Source organism: Lacerta agilis, chromosome 2, assembly GCF_009819535.1.
Source record: "Lacerta agilis isolate rLacAgi1 chromosome 2, rLacAgi1.pri, whole genome shotgun sequence".
In the NCBI taxonomy this organism is placed as follows: domain Eukaryota; kingdom Metazoa; phylum Chordata; class Lepidosauria; order Squamata; family Lacertidae; genus Lacerta; species Lacerta agilis.
The window spans coordinates 77,616,499-77,630,471 of record NC_046313.1 but is presented as its reverse complement, the minus strand read 5'-3'; the positions used below and the strand labels follow the sequence as shown (position 1 = coordinate 77,630,471).

The following is a 13,973-nucleotide window of genomic DNA, read 5'->3' as shown; positions in this document are numbered from 1 at the left end:
GCAACCCCAGGCAGTAATCTGGCCGCTGCATAATAACATTAGAGTGAAGGTAAAGAAAGTAGTAATTTACAACAGAAACAGTTATCTGCAGGTGGGGGAGGGGAGAATTACATTATGGACATCTGAGTATAACGCTATTATGTGAGCAACAGTCTCTCCCATACAGTAAACTATTTTAAGAGCACACTATACTCTTTTGTTAGCAGTAATAAAGTGAGAAGACATGACATACTATTCCGTTTGCCTTCTCCATCACCTTCCTCTTCATTCTCAGGGTCAATATCTTCTGCTTGTGTAATCCAATCCAAATAGCCTTTGAGATCCTCTTCAAGCTGCTGCTTTTCACGCAGCTTCTGAAAATCTCCCCTGGCCTTGGCTTTTTCTCTTTCCTTGGAAAACTCCCTATTGGGTTCAGATAAAATGTAACAGAAATATTGATTTATGAAGCTGTAGGCTTTCTGAGGGGGCGGGGAATCAGACCCCAGTATTTCTTTTTTCACACAGTTAAACAAAATAAAGAAACTGTACAGAAAAATGAACAGTTTCCACAACAGTGATACGAGTCACATAACATGCTTCATTCCTTATACACTTATTAAGCTCCTATGTACTGATAATAATAATAATAATAATAATAATAATAATAATAATAATAATAATAATACAGCTTACAATTATTTGGTCACCATAACTAAGTTGACATCATGTTGGATCTTTCCTCTCACCCTTTAAAACCTCAATGTTACTGATATATGTAAGATATTATGTTGTACTTCTCCTTTAGAAATTAAATGATGATTCTAAATAGCACCTTCTACTTAATAGGGCCAAGGTTTGAAGGCATAATGGCTTCGTGGAATTACACCTGGGGGAAATGGCATATACCAATGAAATGTAAGTGTGAACACATATTTGAGGAAAAGGCAGTTCATTTCAAACCTAAAAGCAGGATTTGTCCCCATGAGTCACTTACACAAGGGCGAATCTCCTTTACGCAAAATATCCCAACAGAATTAAGGTTCCTATGTGGAAATTTCCAAGCTATCTCACATCAGTATGAATAGAGGGAGCCTATGATGGACAGTGGAGAGAATGTAAATGACAAGAGTTTCGAGTCTGCTCTTCAATGCTGCAATTTGTCCTCAGGAGGGTGGGGGACTAAAACAATGCAGTGCAGCTTGCTTGATTAAATAACCAAAGACCCTCAAACAAAAAGAAAAACCCTTAATCTGAGTGGGAGAAATGACCATAGTGGTAACAGAACACATGCCTTGCAAGGAGAAGGTTGCAGATTCAATCCCTAGATCTCAGGGCACTGAATCGGGAAAAACTGCTGCCCAAGACAGCAGAGACCCATTGCCTGATATTGCCAGATGGTGCTGGGCAGGATGCATCAATGATCTGGGTCACTGTAAAACAGCTTCATATTACCTAATGGAAGCTTCCTGATCAAAAGAAAATGACTTATGGAAACCACTGGTGCATTTCTTGCATTAGGTCCCTTTAAATGAGTCAAAGGTACATGACAGCATGTGTTCCCAAACTGGAAACTCTTCATTATCTCTTGGAATAAGAGATGGTTGAGGGAGCTATCTTAACACCCCAGTCTCACTGCAAATCACACTGCCCCCCCTCCACCTTCCATCCTGCTTATTTTGGATTTGGTGGTGGCACTGCTGCAGAGGAGAGAGAGAGCTTTGGATTGCGGCCTTAGGCTGTACTCCTACATACCCTTACCTGGGAGTAAGTCTCACTGAACTCATAGAACTACCACTGAACTGAATGGGAATAGACATGCATAGATTTGTGCTGTTAAACAATAAATGTGAGAACCTAGATAATGCATTTATTGTAAAGATTACATCTAAACTCAACAGTCACACTCCCCCAAAACAGCCCAGTAAGAACTCAGACTGCTCAGCTGTTACCAGGAGACACAGAATCTTGAGTGTCAGTTGAAAAAGAAATACACAAAGCTGAAATATGCTAGAGAAAATTGTGGCTGCCTAGAATCCTAAACAGAATAATTCCTGTTACAGGTATCTGAAGAAGTGTGCATGCACACGAAAGCTCATACCAAGAACAAACTTGGTTGGTCTCTAAGGTGCTACTGGAGGGATGTTTTTATTTTTTATTTTGTTTAGAATAATTCCTGTTAAGAGATTATGATATACCACAACATTCTGTTGCAGGTACCGTTCATTTCAGTGGAACTTGCTCAGAAGATGTTCCATCAGAACCCTCACCACGCCTTCACCACTTCTACGAAATAATATCAGACTTCACAGATTGAAGTCAACCTACTCATCCGTACAAATGAGAGAGATTCATGAAAGACTATATAGTTATGGCTGCTACAACAGTACTATTACACCTCTGCACTTTCACTAGAACATCTGAATGTGACTTCTAATGGCCAATCTAGATGATGCAAGAAACACATGGCTGCATTTCACGCGTCTGTTTTTGCTTATGTTAAAATAGCAGCAGTGGAGAAGGGAGTGCAATTAATATTGGGATAATGGTGTATAAGGGTGGGTTGTGGGGGGTTTTTTTTAAATCCATTTCAACTTACACCAAGATCACTTCCTGAAGTGGAAGTGAGTGAAAAAGAAGCTACTATTGGCATCTGCAGCCTACGGCAGCCCAACAGCAGCCTTGAAGGGCTGATTTTCATTGGAATTGTGGCATGGAGAAAAGGTTAAACCTTCCTCCTCCCTGCAACACTGCCATCCCAATCCTAAATGGACCCCCGGCAGCTGCTATTTAATAGAAACAAGAAACAAGATAAGCAAAACCCAAACCATGTGTTTCACATATCATCTACCGGTAGTTTGGCACTAATTATATAGGATTGCAGAAAGTGAAGATAATACTGAATGTAATATAATACTTCAATTTTGTCATGGCTCATGATGGTCTGTTGCTTGAAATGACTTGGCAGATGTGTAAACTGATGAACAACTCCAGCAGAAACTCAAAGGGATCCCTACTGCCTACATGGCTTTGCAGAGATATTTCAGGTCTCTGCAAGGGGAGTTGGTGCCTTCTCTCGATAACTGATGCCATCTTCACATCCAATAGCCCTCAGAGAAAAGCTGAAAGCCAACGGGGAGCTTTTAGATATTTGGATGTGAACAAATGGGGGGCATTGTTGCTGCTATTGATATTAATATTGTGTATCTTTATTCTATTTGGTTGTGTACTTTTTATGTTTAATTTATTGTTTATGATCACTTTCTTTTGTTATGTTTGTAATTACATTTTTTCATGTTGTAAGCTGCCTTGAGCATAGTTTTAACTATAGAAAGGCAGCATTCAAATAAAATGATGTACATATGTTTAATTCCATGTTGAACCTCATTCATTTTGCAACTACACAGGTTACATTTGAACCAGTGTGAGACAATGAAATGTGCTTTCTTTCTTATTCAAGGAATAGGGCTGGGTGATATTTTGTTTTCAACATTGTGATATATTGCCAGCTAAATATTATGATATACTGATGATGTCTGAAATGTCTCTTGACTGATTCTTCCTCTGCATCTTATTTCCTACTTCCTCCTTAAGGATGAAATAAGGTGGGGAGGAAGAAGCAGCTGAGATACATCGCCCAGCCCTACAGCTGAGCAAGCCCCCTTGCCGATCTGGCTTGCAGAACACACCTGGCGCTAAGGGAAGTGTTCAAAAATGCTCAAAAATTCTGAAACCGCTATCACGATCTGAACTTTAAACCAGTTTCAGACAATGTACAGAAATACCGCCCAGCCCTATTGGGAATATATGCCTCATCAAACAATGGGTTGGATCACAGTTCAAAACGTGATTGAAACATGGGCTACAAAAGTTGGGTCACACACATCAAGGTTTTTAGCACACTTCATTTTAAATAGGAATGCTATTGCTTTTATTTTTAATTCTTGCTTCACTGATATATGTGAGAAAAGGACACTTTCATCCTCTCGTTTTGCTTTTTTTTTTGCTATTAATCCTTGACTCTGCTGAGAAAAGGAATACTGTCAAGGCTTGTTCATTTTCCTTTACAAGAAAACTGCAGCTGACAGTTCATTGCCATCTTCTATTTTGTGCATCATTATTTAAATGCCTTTCCCCATTAATCCTCAAAGTGCCATGTAGACAAGTGTTCTTAGGTATGTGTATGCATATTGGCATATAGAATAAACAAAATTCTTTTTCATTACACGGATCCATTGAAAAAACAGCATGATTGCTGTGCTAGAATGCAAGAAGTATCAGGAAATGTATGCTAAATGAATAAAAACATTACTTTAACCCACAGTGCCTAGAGAAGGATGCATATGGGGACATGTCAATATATACTCCTTGCTGTCCTCAAGCAAGGAAGTAAATAGAACTTACAGATATTTATTAAAGTGTGTTTGGAAAGATCTTATTTTGTTCCCATGGCTACCCAGAGAAATAGAAATGCCTTCAGCAGAATCTGTCTTCAGTATAAAGCATCTTTTAGTGGTTAGAACTATTCTTGAGAAACAGATTATCATGCATCATTAAGAGCTGTTCCACTTGTAAATAAGGAATTGTTTTTACAAGTTCCAGTTTTCTTTGTTTAACAATAAAATAGTTTCAGCAGATATGCTGGTAATACATTCTAAGTATTTAAAGATTATTTCTGCATAAAAATATATTAATTCAATTCAGAAATGCTACTTCCACATTACTAAGGCAAAATCCCTGAACTGCTTGCTAATGCTTTGACCAGATGACCTCAGCAAACAAAAGGTGTAGGAATTGTCTTGCTGAACAGATCAAAAGGTTGCCAACCAAACATTCCTGGGATTATCCCAAATCAGGCACAACAGTGCCGATTCTTGTTCCTTGCACACTAGTAGAAGTATGTCACTTCTTCATGTGGAGGCTGGATATTTTGTTATCATGACAATAGCCATTAATTTGTTGTCTCCTCACAGCTTTTTGAAGCTATCAGCTATCTGTTTGGTAGTGAACATCATCAATTAATTGGCGGTGTAAAGGTAAAGGTAAAGGGAACCCTGACTATTAGGTCCAGTCGCGGACGACTCTGGGGTTGCGGTGCTCATCTTGCTTTACTGACTGAGGGAGCCAGCAAATAAGCTTCCAGGCCATGTGGCCAGCATGACTAAGCCGCTTCTGGCAAACCAGAGCAGTGCACGGAAACTCCATTTACCTTCCCGCCGGAGCGGTACCTATTTATCTACTTGCATTTTGACATGCTTTCAAACTGCTGGGTTGGCAGGAGCAGGGACCGAGCAACAGGAGCTCACCCCGTTGCGGGGATTCAAACCACCAACCTTCTGATCAGCAAGCCCTAGGCTCTGTGAAAGCCCTAGGCTCTGTGGTTCAATTATTATAAGAGGGAGAAAAGAAAACATGCCTCTCCACTCCAGAGAGAGTGCTCTGAAGCAGCTTTCAGTTTAGATTCTTGTAATTAAACTGTTTTTACAGCCTTGCAGTGTGTCAGCTAATTAGAACTGTTTAGCCATTTGGTTTTTAACCAATAATATAAATCAATTTACCAAAGGAATAAACAAAAATATACGCATACTACAAGACTCTGTGCACTTAGTGCTTAGTAAGAGACCCCATTTTACATTCATAGCTCACTCCAGGTTGTTTTCCTTTCCTTGTGATAGCTGCATCAGTGCTTTATGCTCAGCTGAGTGTTAAATTTTGAGCAAAAATGTTCACATCCCATCCTAGCTGTTGACTTACTGGGTGGCCTTGACTTTGTAAACTCAGAACACTGCCTCACGGTTTTTTTTTAGAATAAATGAGATTAGGAATCTAAAGCACCCTGCACAGTTGTTTAAATGTTATATAAATAATAGAGAGAAGGAAATGTCCTAATAATAATAGTATAGCACTAAAAATAGGAGTGCTATACATAGGTGTATGACTATCCTTTGCACCAATCTTTATTCAAGGGACTAAGTCTGGAATGTGCCCCTATAAATGTGCCTCAAACTGAGGCTTGCAGGCATAAAGTAATGTTTCATTGATAGATTCAGTTTTATAACTGAACTTATGCACCTGGAATGCAGAAATAAATTGAAATCAGTGTGGGTAAAATATCAAGCATACTATGGAAGGAACTACAGACAAATCTGAGTTGACTCAACAACATTTTCATCTCAAATATGACCGGGGGGGGGGGGCCTTCAACAGAAATAAAACATTACTTTCAAATGGCATAGGTCCATACATACAATATCCTAACAAATTTGTCTACTCCAAAACGAGAGTTCTCCAAGTCATTAAAATTGTGCTTAGAACCAGTATGTGATAATGAGAAAAGAAATGCATGGCTGTTGACAAAATGAATTACATGAATGATAGCCATCTAACATTTGTGCCCTTCAAAATGCTTGGAATATATCCTTTGCTGTCAACAGACTCCTTAATTTAAAATAGTATTTACTAAGGGCATTTCCCTATTCTTGCAGTCTATCTTATCTTAAAATTACATGAAAATTATATTTTAAAAATGACCTCCACTTTAAAATCTTGTGTTTTATTATTATTATTCTTTTAAAAACAATTTCAACATTTCATTCTCACATACTCACCTTTAAAGAAGGCTAGATGTAAAACAAAAGGTCTCTCAAATTATATCTTACCTACATGTACATCATTCTATAAACACGTCAGTCATGCGGTTCACAAACACAACACACGAAATACAAAGATCAAAAACATTGGACACTTTTCAAAATGCTGAGCATAAATCAACAACACAGGAAATAGTCATATCATATGGAAACATCTTCAGCACAGATTCCAGATTTTAGTTCCTAAAATCCAGAGAACTAAATACAGCCATGTTTTTAAGGCACAGGGATTATTTTGGGAGAGCTTTTACTTTTTAAATTATCATCATCATTTTGCATTGTGGAAGTCTGGTCATGTTTTATAAATGTGCATCTATGCAGACATATGTGTTTATTAATCACATTATATATGACAATATGACTGATTTTATGAGCAGAGTTAAAAGTATATGTGACTACCTACATGGATGTCCCAGGGAAATCTTTCCTATAAGTCATTCCCTTAAAAAGAAACAAACAAACAAAACAAACAAAACAAAACCTATTATGTCTCCAAAACTTGGGTGACTTTAATATTTTTCCAATTAATACAGAGATGCAGGAGGCATATTTTACAACACACTTGCATCATTTACCTTGGAGAGAATCTGTTGCAGTAATTACTTCGGGTGGTGAGGGTTATGTGTATTACCACAGGCATATAGAAAGCCTTATCCTTGTATCTATGCTAGCAGAGTGATAGTGTTTTTCTCATCAGCTTGAGAGATGCCCTTTATATATTCAGAGCCTAGGTTTGCCTGAAGCCTTCTATGCATTCTTCAAGCAAAATAATAAGGCAATATTCTACTTTCTGGCACCTACGGTCCAAAAATTAATAGGTGATATCCAATAATGTCTGAGAAATGGAATTTTGCTTGTATAATTTCCAATTTATCTTCTCCACCCTCCAGCCTCTCTCACACAAAATTTGGCTGAGGGCAGCAGGAGTCAGAAAAGGAAGATGAGGCCCCGTTGTAGGGGTGGTGCAGTCACCCACACTAGGTTAGATTTCACTTTATGGTGAAAATTACAGATGTGGTGGGGACTGTTATCGTTAAACTGGAACTATTCTAATTCCAACAGACTGGTAAAGCAGTGAAATACATTATGACTAGCTGCCCTACATTTTGAACATTTATCATAATTACTCAATATTTTATTTTATTTTCTAAACTAAGAACAAAATGGTATCAGTTTTGGCAACAACCAACTTCTCTTGACCAAGCCCAGCTGAACAAGGAGAACACAAAATAGGCAACTACATGTAGCACAGTTTGCATTCATTTCAACTGGGCTTGCCCAAGAAATTTCCGGGGGTCTTTTCTATTTATGCTCTAATTATATCTAACTATTACTTTTGTCTAGAACTTCACTTTTTTATTGTGGAAGACCTATAGTATCTACTAGCTCAGAGCAGGAAAGCTAATAAATCTCCTTTAATATTTTACAAGAGTCACAGCTTGCTTTACTCCATATCCTTTGAAGCCATTTTAAAAATATTTTGTTAAGCCTCATGTTCTCTTCTTAGGTGAGTTAGGACATGCAAAGACTTGTGCATGGTTAGCTAGTGCATATAACTCACTTGAATTACTGGGGAAGTGCAGTCATATTTGCAGACTTAGGTTGTGTTCTGTGAGTAGCTCTACGAATGGGAGAGTATGGTGGCCTTGGAAATATTGGTCTTGAAATAGGTTCAAATTCATGAAGCGCACTAGTAGCCCTAGGTAAGTCACTATTCCTTAGCCTAACCTGCTACAAATCCAATAAGTTAAATCCCACTGAAATTAACTAATACGTTGAAACCATTGTGACTGCTCATTTACTGTGCAATCCTACACAATCTCTCTCAAAAAGTAAGTCCCACTGAACCAAATGGGGCTTACTTTGAGGCAACAGGCTACAGTATTGTAGGCTTAAGTATATACTGTTACACTAGGAGAGAAGCATTTGATAAAATATCACAGTTCCTCACAATTGCAAGTCTGGAATACACTTAGCCCTAGACTAGCCAGGCTAATAGCACAGGGTTTAGGTAGATCACTGGTCTGATTTTGTATAAGGCAGCTACTGTGTAACAAATCATTTTCTTCTTTCTTTATTTCTGTTTGTAAATATAGATTCTGTATTTATTCAAAATTGCTAAGCTCACAGTAAAATCTATATTTTACATTAAATATATATAATCAAAGGAGGGCACTTTTCAGTATCTTCTTAAAAACATTTTTGCTGTAACATTGTCATTCAATCATCTGCGTACACAATAGGAGGATGGGTGACACCAGAAGACTTGCTAGCCTTGTTATATTTATATTTCTACTACAGTACTCAGCTGAAAAGGTTATTTACCACTGAGTTAACTACACCCTGAATAGGACTCCAAAAACATTCTGTTGTCTACACTTCCTTATTTTTCTGTGGAAAATATGTGTATAATTGTGTAACACAGTTGCATTGCACAGATTAATGCAGTTAATGAGGTCAACACAAGTTTAGGAAAATGCTGCCCAGTTTTAAGTGCATGAATCAATAAAATTTCTGATAATTGCTGGAAAATAGATGACTATGAACTCTAACTTACTGCCTATTGCTGTATCTTCCAGTTTCAATAAAGCCTTCTTCAGGTGTTTGGGGTGAATGCTCGTGGGCTCAACGAGGAAAGGGACAAGATTGTGCATGTAAGCCTCACCTCCAATATTTCCGTGTGTGCTGGTCCCACTTCAGATGGTCTGAAGCACGCTTCCTCAAACTTGGCCCTCCGGATGTCTTTGGCCTACAACTCCCATGATCCCTAGCTAGCAGGACCAGTGGTCAGGGATGATGGGAATTGTAGTCTCAAAACATCTGGAGGGTGGAGTTTGAGGAAGCCTGGTCTGAAGGAAGATTCTAATCACCTCTGGATGAACATACTTCTATTTTCCCTTCAAACCTTCCTGCTCAATTTGGAAAAACCTGAAGTACAGCCAGTATGTGCAGAGAAATTGGAGGAAAGACCTCCTGTTTAAGTTCCAAATGCCCCAAAAAGGGCTTAACCAAGGCAGAATGCATGAACAAGCCCCCTTCCACCTGAAGGACTGCTGACAAGAGTGAATAAAATTATTAAACAACGCAATTTGAATTTCAGGTTCTGATTTGAAAGCCTGCATTGGTATGATATGTTATGGATGCAGACAGTGATGTCACACAAGCCCTACATGTGTATGCCACAAGCCTATTTGCTTACTATTTGCCGTTTGACTAGTAATCACATTCTGTTTAATGCCAGAAGTTTGAACTGTGGCTATCTGTTTGGGTATTAATCATTTTCAGACAGTCAGACAGGCCTATTCTTCTGCCAATGTTGTTGCCCATAGTGGCTTGGAGAACTGAAGCTGAAATAGGGGAAGTGCTGTGGGCTACACTGTGCCCACTTAGTTACATCTCCCTTTACACAATTATGCAGACACCATAATTGGTGCCATCCTGCCATGCTCTTCTTACAATACAGGTAAGGAGCTTCAAAAACATATGGCAATAGGTTGACAAGCTTTCCCTTTTGACAGCTATAGCAATGTTTGCACTACTTGGGACCTCCACAGCCAATGATGAGAGCCAGCTGCATGCACAATGTCCTGGATATTCAATAGCTTTAGGTAAGACATCTCCACCAATATACAGGAGACATCAAAGGATTGGTAAAAAAAAACATACAACCAATGTCAATAGAAGCAGAAAATGTGAAGCACCTGCAAACAGGCATATCCTGCTGGTAGTTACACAAAAGATAATTTATGTTTGTTTAGATAAGCTTTCCAAATGCTGAAACTAGGCTTTCAGAAATGACAACAGCCTTTATCAATATTTTAAAATATGTATGCTTACACAGGTGTCATCTTTCACTCATTGTGTGCAAAATGATGTCTTTAAGGAAGTTAGTACTTCATTTAGTTACTCTTCAGTGATGGGGGGTGTTGGGAACCACTGCAAACACAGGGTGTCATAGACAGGCAGAAACACAAAAGTTCAGACATTCAGAAAAGCAAACACTGGTAAAATGACATGCAGAAAAGCCATCACTGTGAAGCTTGAGCAAATGCATAGGCCATTTCACACACTGCGGTGGAATATACAAGGTTAATCTAACTGCTTACCCACTAAGTACACCAAGAACCAGGTTAAGTACGAAAAATGAGCCAAGAATGATAAGACTAACAAAATAGATCCATGGCCATTCACATCCTATTGCATCATTTACCTGTAAAATGTAAGGAAACATGTTATGATTCAGCTATTCACTACACAGCAGAGTCCCCCTGCGATTGACAGATCACATAGGTATTCAGTGTACCAGCAATATTCCTCTCACAGCTCCATCCCTTACTTACACTGCAGTTCACCACGATGCCCAATATTGGCAGTACCATAGAAAGACTTCTAAGCTACTTTTGGGGTGAAGAAAATGTGTAGTAGATCATTTAGGAGCTTTAAAATATCTAATTACATTTAACCATAGCCCTACGGGGGGTTGATAATTTGTTTAACGGTTTGGAATTTTTTTGTATTGGAATTTAAGGTAGCGGTTAGTTAATTATTTAATTACTAAGTACAGGTCTATTATGATCTCTTTACGTTTTTACATATGCCTATTATTTTTTCGGAAAATTGCCCTTGCTATTGTATGCTGCATGGCCTCTGAAGTATACATGCTGTTCTAAAATGAAATATCCCAGTGTTTCATTTTTAAAATCATCCCCAATTATTTTGATGTTCTCATAATATACCTATGTGTTCATGGCAACCGAATACAGGACTCTGCTTCTAGGACGAAAAAGGTGTATGCTTACCCGCTCAATACACCAAGAACAAGATTTAGAACGAAAAAAGACCCAAAGATGACGAGACTGACAAAATACACCCATGGCAATTCAAATCCCATAGCATCATTCATCTGTAAGAAACAAGATGACCTTATAGAAACAGTTTAATTTAATTTTGTAATAGCGAACAGTTGGTGAGGAAGAAACACAGATAAGAGACAGAAATGCAACCCCTTGCTCACAATCATCAGAGAAAGAAAAGCAAAATATGAGCCATGTTTCATCACCATTTCAAAAGCATAATAAAAAAACTGTAAAACAAGAGAGTTAGAACTCAGCATAACTATACAGCAAAGGTTTTAAATCCCATTTAGAAGACATAGGAGGCAATATGTGGAAAGAAGCTACTAAATGATAACAAAGAGAGACTTTGGCTCAACTGTGGCTCAAGCAAGGCAGTAAAGGGTACAGTAAAGCACAGGGTTGGGTTTTTATGGAAAAGAGGCTCGGGTTTGATATATAAATCTGAATTAAGTTTAAAGTTTCAGTTTTCTATGCATATAAATCGAGGAATTTAGAAGCTGAAATCCAGACACAAAAATATAAAGCAAATGGCTGATATCCAATGCACTTGTTCTGTTAGCGCAACGATTTCTGCTTGTGCAAGGAACTTCCCTCTCACACCTTGCCTGTGCATACCCAGTACCCTTCTCAAAGCTGCTCTGGGCAGTTGGAGAAACCGCAAGAACAGATGTATAGGGAAGCCTTTTAATGTGTAATGTTTAATTATGTTTTTATATAGGTTAGAAGCCACCCAGAGTGGCTAGGGCAACCCAGTCAGAAGGGTGGCATTTTAATTAATTAATTAATAATAATAATAATAATAATAATAATAATAATAATAATAATAGGAGAGGGAGGAGAAATTTGGTTGCACGAGCGCAATGAGCTCACTGAATACCACCCAGTGTATTTAATGGTGAGTGTACTACTACAGGACTTTTCAGATTATCATTTTGTGGTACAATAAAATACATCATTATCAATCATTTACAAACATATACAAGTCCACTGAGAAGCAAGTTCCATTGAATTTAATGGGGCTTACTCCCAGGTAAATGGGTATATAATTGTAGTTTTACTGTAGAAGATCCTATGTCATGGCTTTGGCATGATATTTTGGTTCTAATAATATGTGGTCCTTCCATCACCCAGAATGCATTCTGCTATTAGGAGTTTTGCATGGAACACGCCTGTACTAGTCATCTGCAGAAGAATGCTTATAACCAGGCACCCCCAAACTCAGCCCTCCAAGATGTTTTGGGACTACAATTCCCACCATCCCTGACCATTGGTCCTGTTAGCTAGGGGTGATGGGAGTTGTAGTCCCAAAACATCTGTAGGGCCGAGTTTGGGGGTGCCTGCTTATAACCAATGGAGGTTATAATCAACCTCAGTTTTCCATCAGCCAGTCACCACCTGCCTTCTAACTTCCAACTGCACAGGGGTATCAGAATGCTGCTCCTTATACTTAGTGTCACCCTTTTAGAACTAGCAGGAAAAGAGGATCAATAATATAATTACTTGGCTCTGACAGTCACCAGCTCTGGCTCCACCTATTGCTTGTCTCCCTGCCTTCCGTTCTACCAGTCTCAATGGGCAACGGGTACAGCTGCTCATAACATCACAGCTGACACACTTCTCCATTCTAGCACAATTTTGTCAATATTTTATAAATTTTATGTTTCACTATAAATGACAGCTATTCTTTGTATTTTTATTAAGTGTCTAGAAACCTACTGCGTTGCCATGAGAAATCTTCATAATTATTAATAGCTGTTTTTAAAAAAGGGGGCGTTCTGTCTGTGCCCATCTTTGGTATTTTTTTTTTAACTAGTAAAAAGGTCAGTTTTTCATATTCATGGTAAATGTGTAGAGAGTCATAATCCACATTCTGATGTTAAAGGACTGAAGGCAGAAAGGATATATTTGCCATTCCAATTCCATTTATAGTCCCAGGTCTAGAAGAAAGTGCTTCAGTCACACAACTGTTTGCCACCCTTTATTCAACTAATATTCTTCTTCTTCTTCTTTTGTGCATTATTTGTAAACTGGATTTTAAAAGTTCATTTCCAACACTACAAAGACATTTGTATTTGAGAGCAACTGCTTCAGACAGAGGACAACCACTGAACATTTCTGACTGCCTCTTAGCTTCCTAGGAATTATCAGTATTTTACTAAATGCCAGATTAAGTATCTTTCCACCTCAGCCTCTTTTACAGCTCTTGCATGGGCAGAAATTATACCTTTCTCACTTGGTTTTGTAACATTTTAATTGGCATTTAAGTTGCTGGTATTTTTATCAGGATCAAGAATAGCCTTGGAAATCAGGGTTTTCTGAAAGAGTGCGAGCTGTTCCAGCAAGCTTTGATATCTGCACAGTAGGTCAGCTGACCCTAGAACAGAGACTTCAAAGCCTTCTGGTCAACTCCACACTCTTTGGAGGATAACAGGCAGTTTCTGAAATCCTTGCTGGTTTCAAAGACTCTGCTCTGAGATCTCAGGGGCTCAGA

General features: G+C 38.4%; 1 protein-coding gene across 26 annotated transcripts in view; it reads right to left on the bottom strand.

Moving 5' to 3' along the window:
* Positions 1–13,973, bottom strand: part of CACNA1D (calcium voltage-gated channel subunit alpha1 D) — a 184,382-nt gene that overhangs the window by 94,776 nt on the left and 75,633 nt on the right. For 17 of the 26 annotated variants that reach the window (XM_033140913.1, XM_033140914.1, XM_033140916.1 and 14 more), the window contains exons 7-8: positions 11,426–11,529; positions 233–402 (exon numbers count right to left, since the gene is read on the bottom strand). In XM_033140913.1, coding sequence (XP_032996804.1) covers positions 233–402; positions 11,426–11,529 — 274 coding nt within the window. Of the gene's footprint in view, positions 1–232; positions 403–10,732; positions 10,837–11,425; positions 11,530–13,973 lie in introns of all 26 variants that reach the window. The other 9 variants (XM_033140918.1, XM_033140912.1, XM_033140922.1 and 6 more) reach the window with 2 other exon arrangements.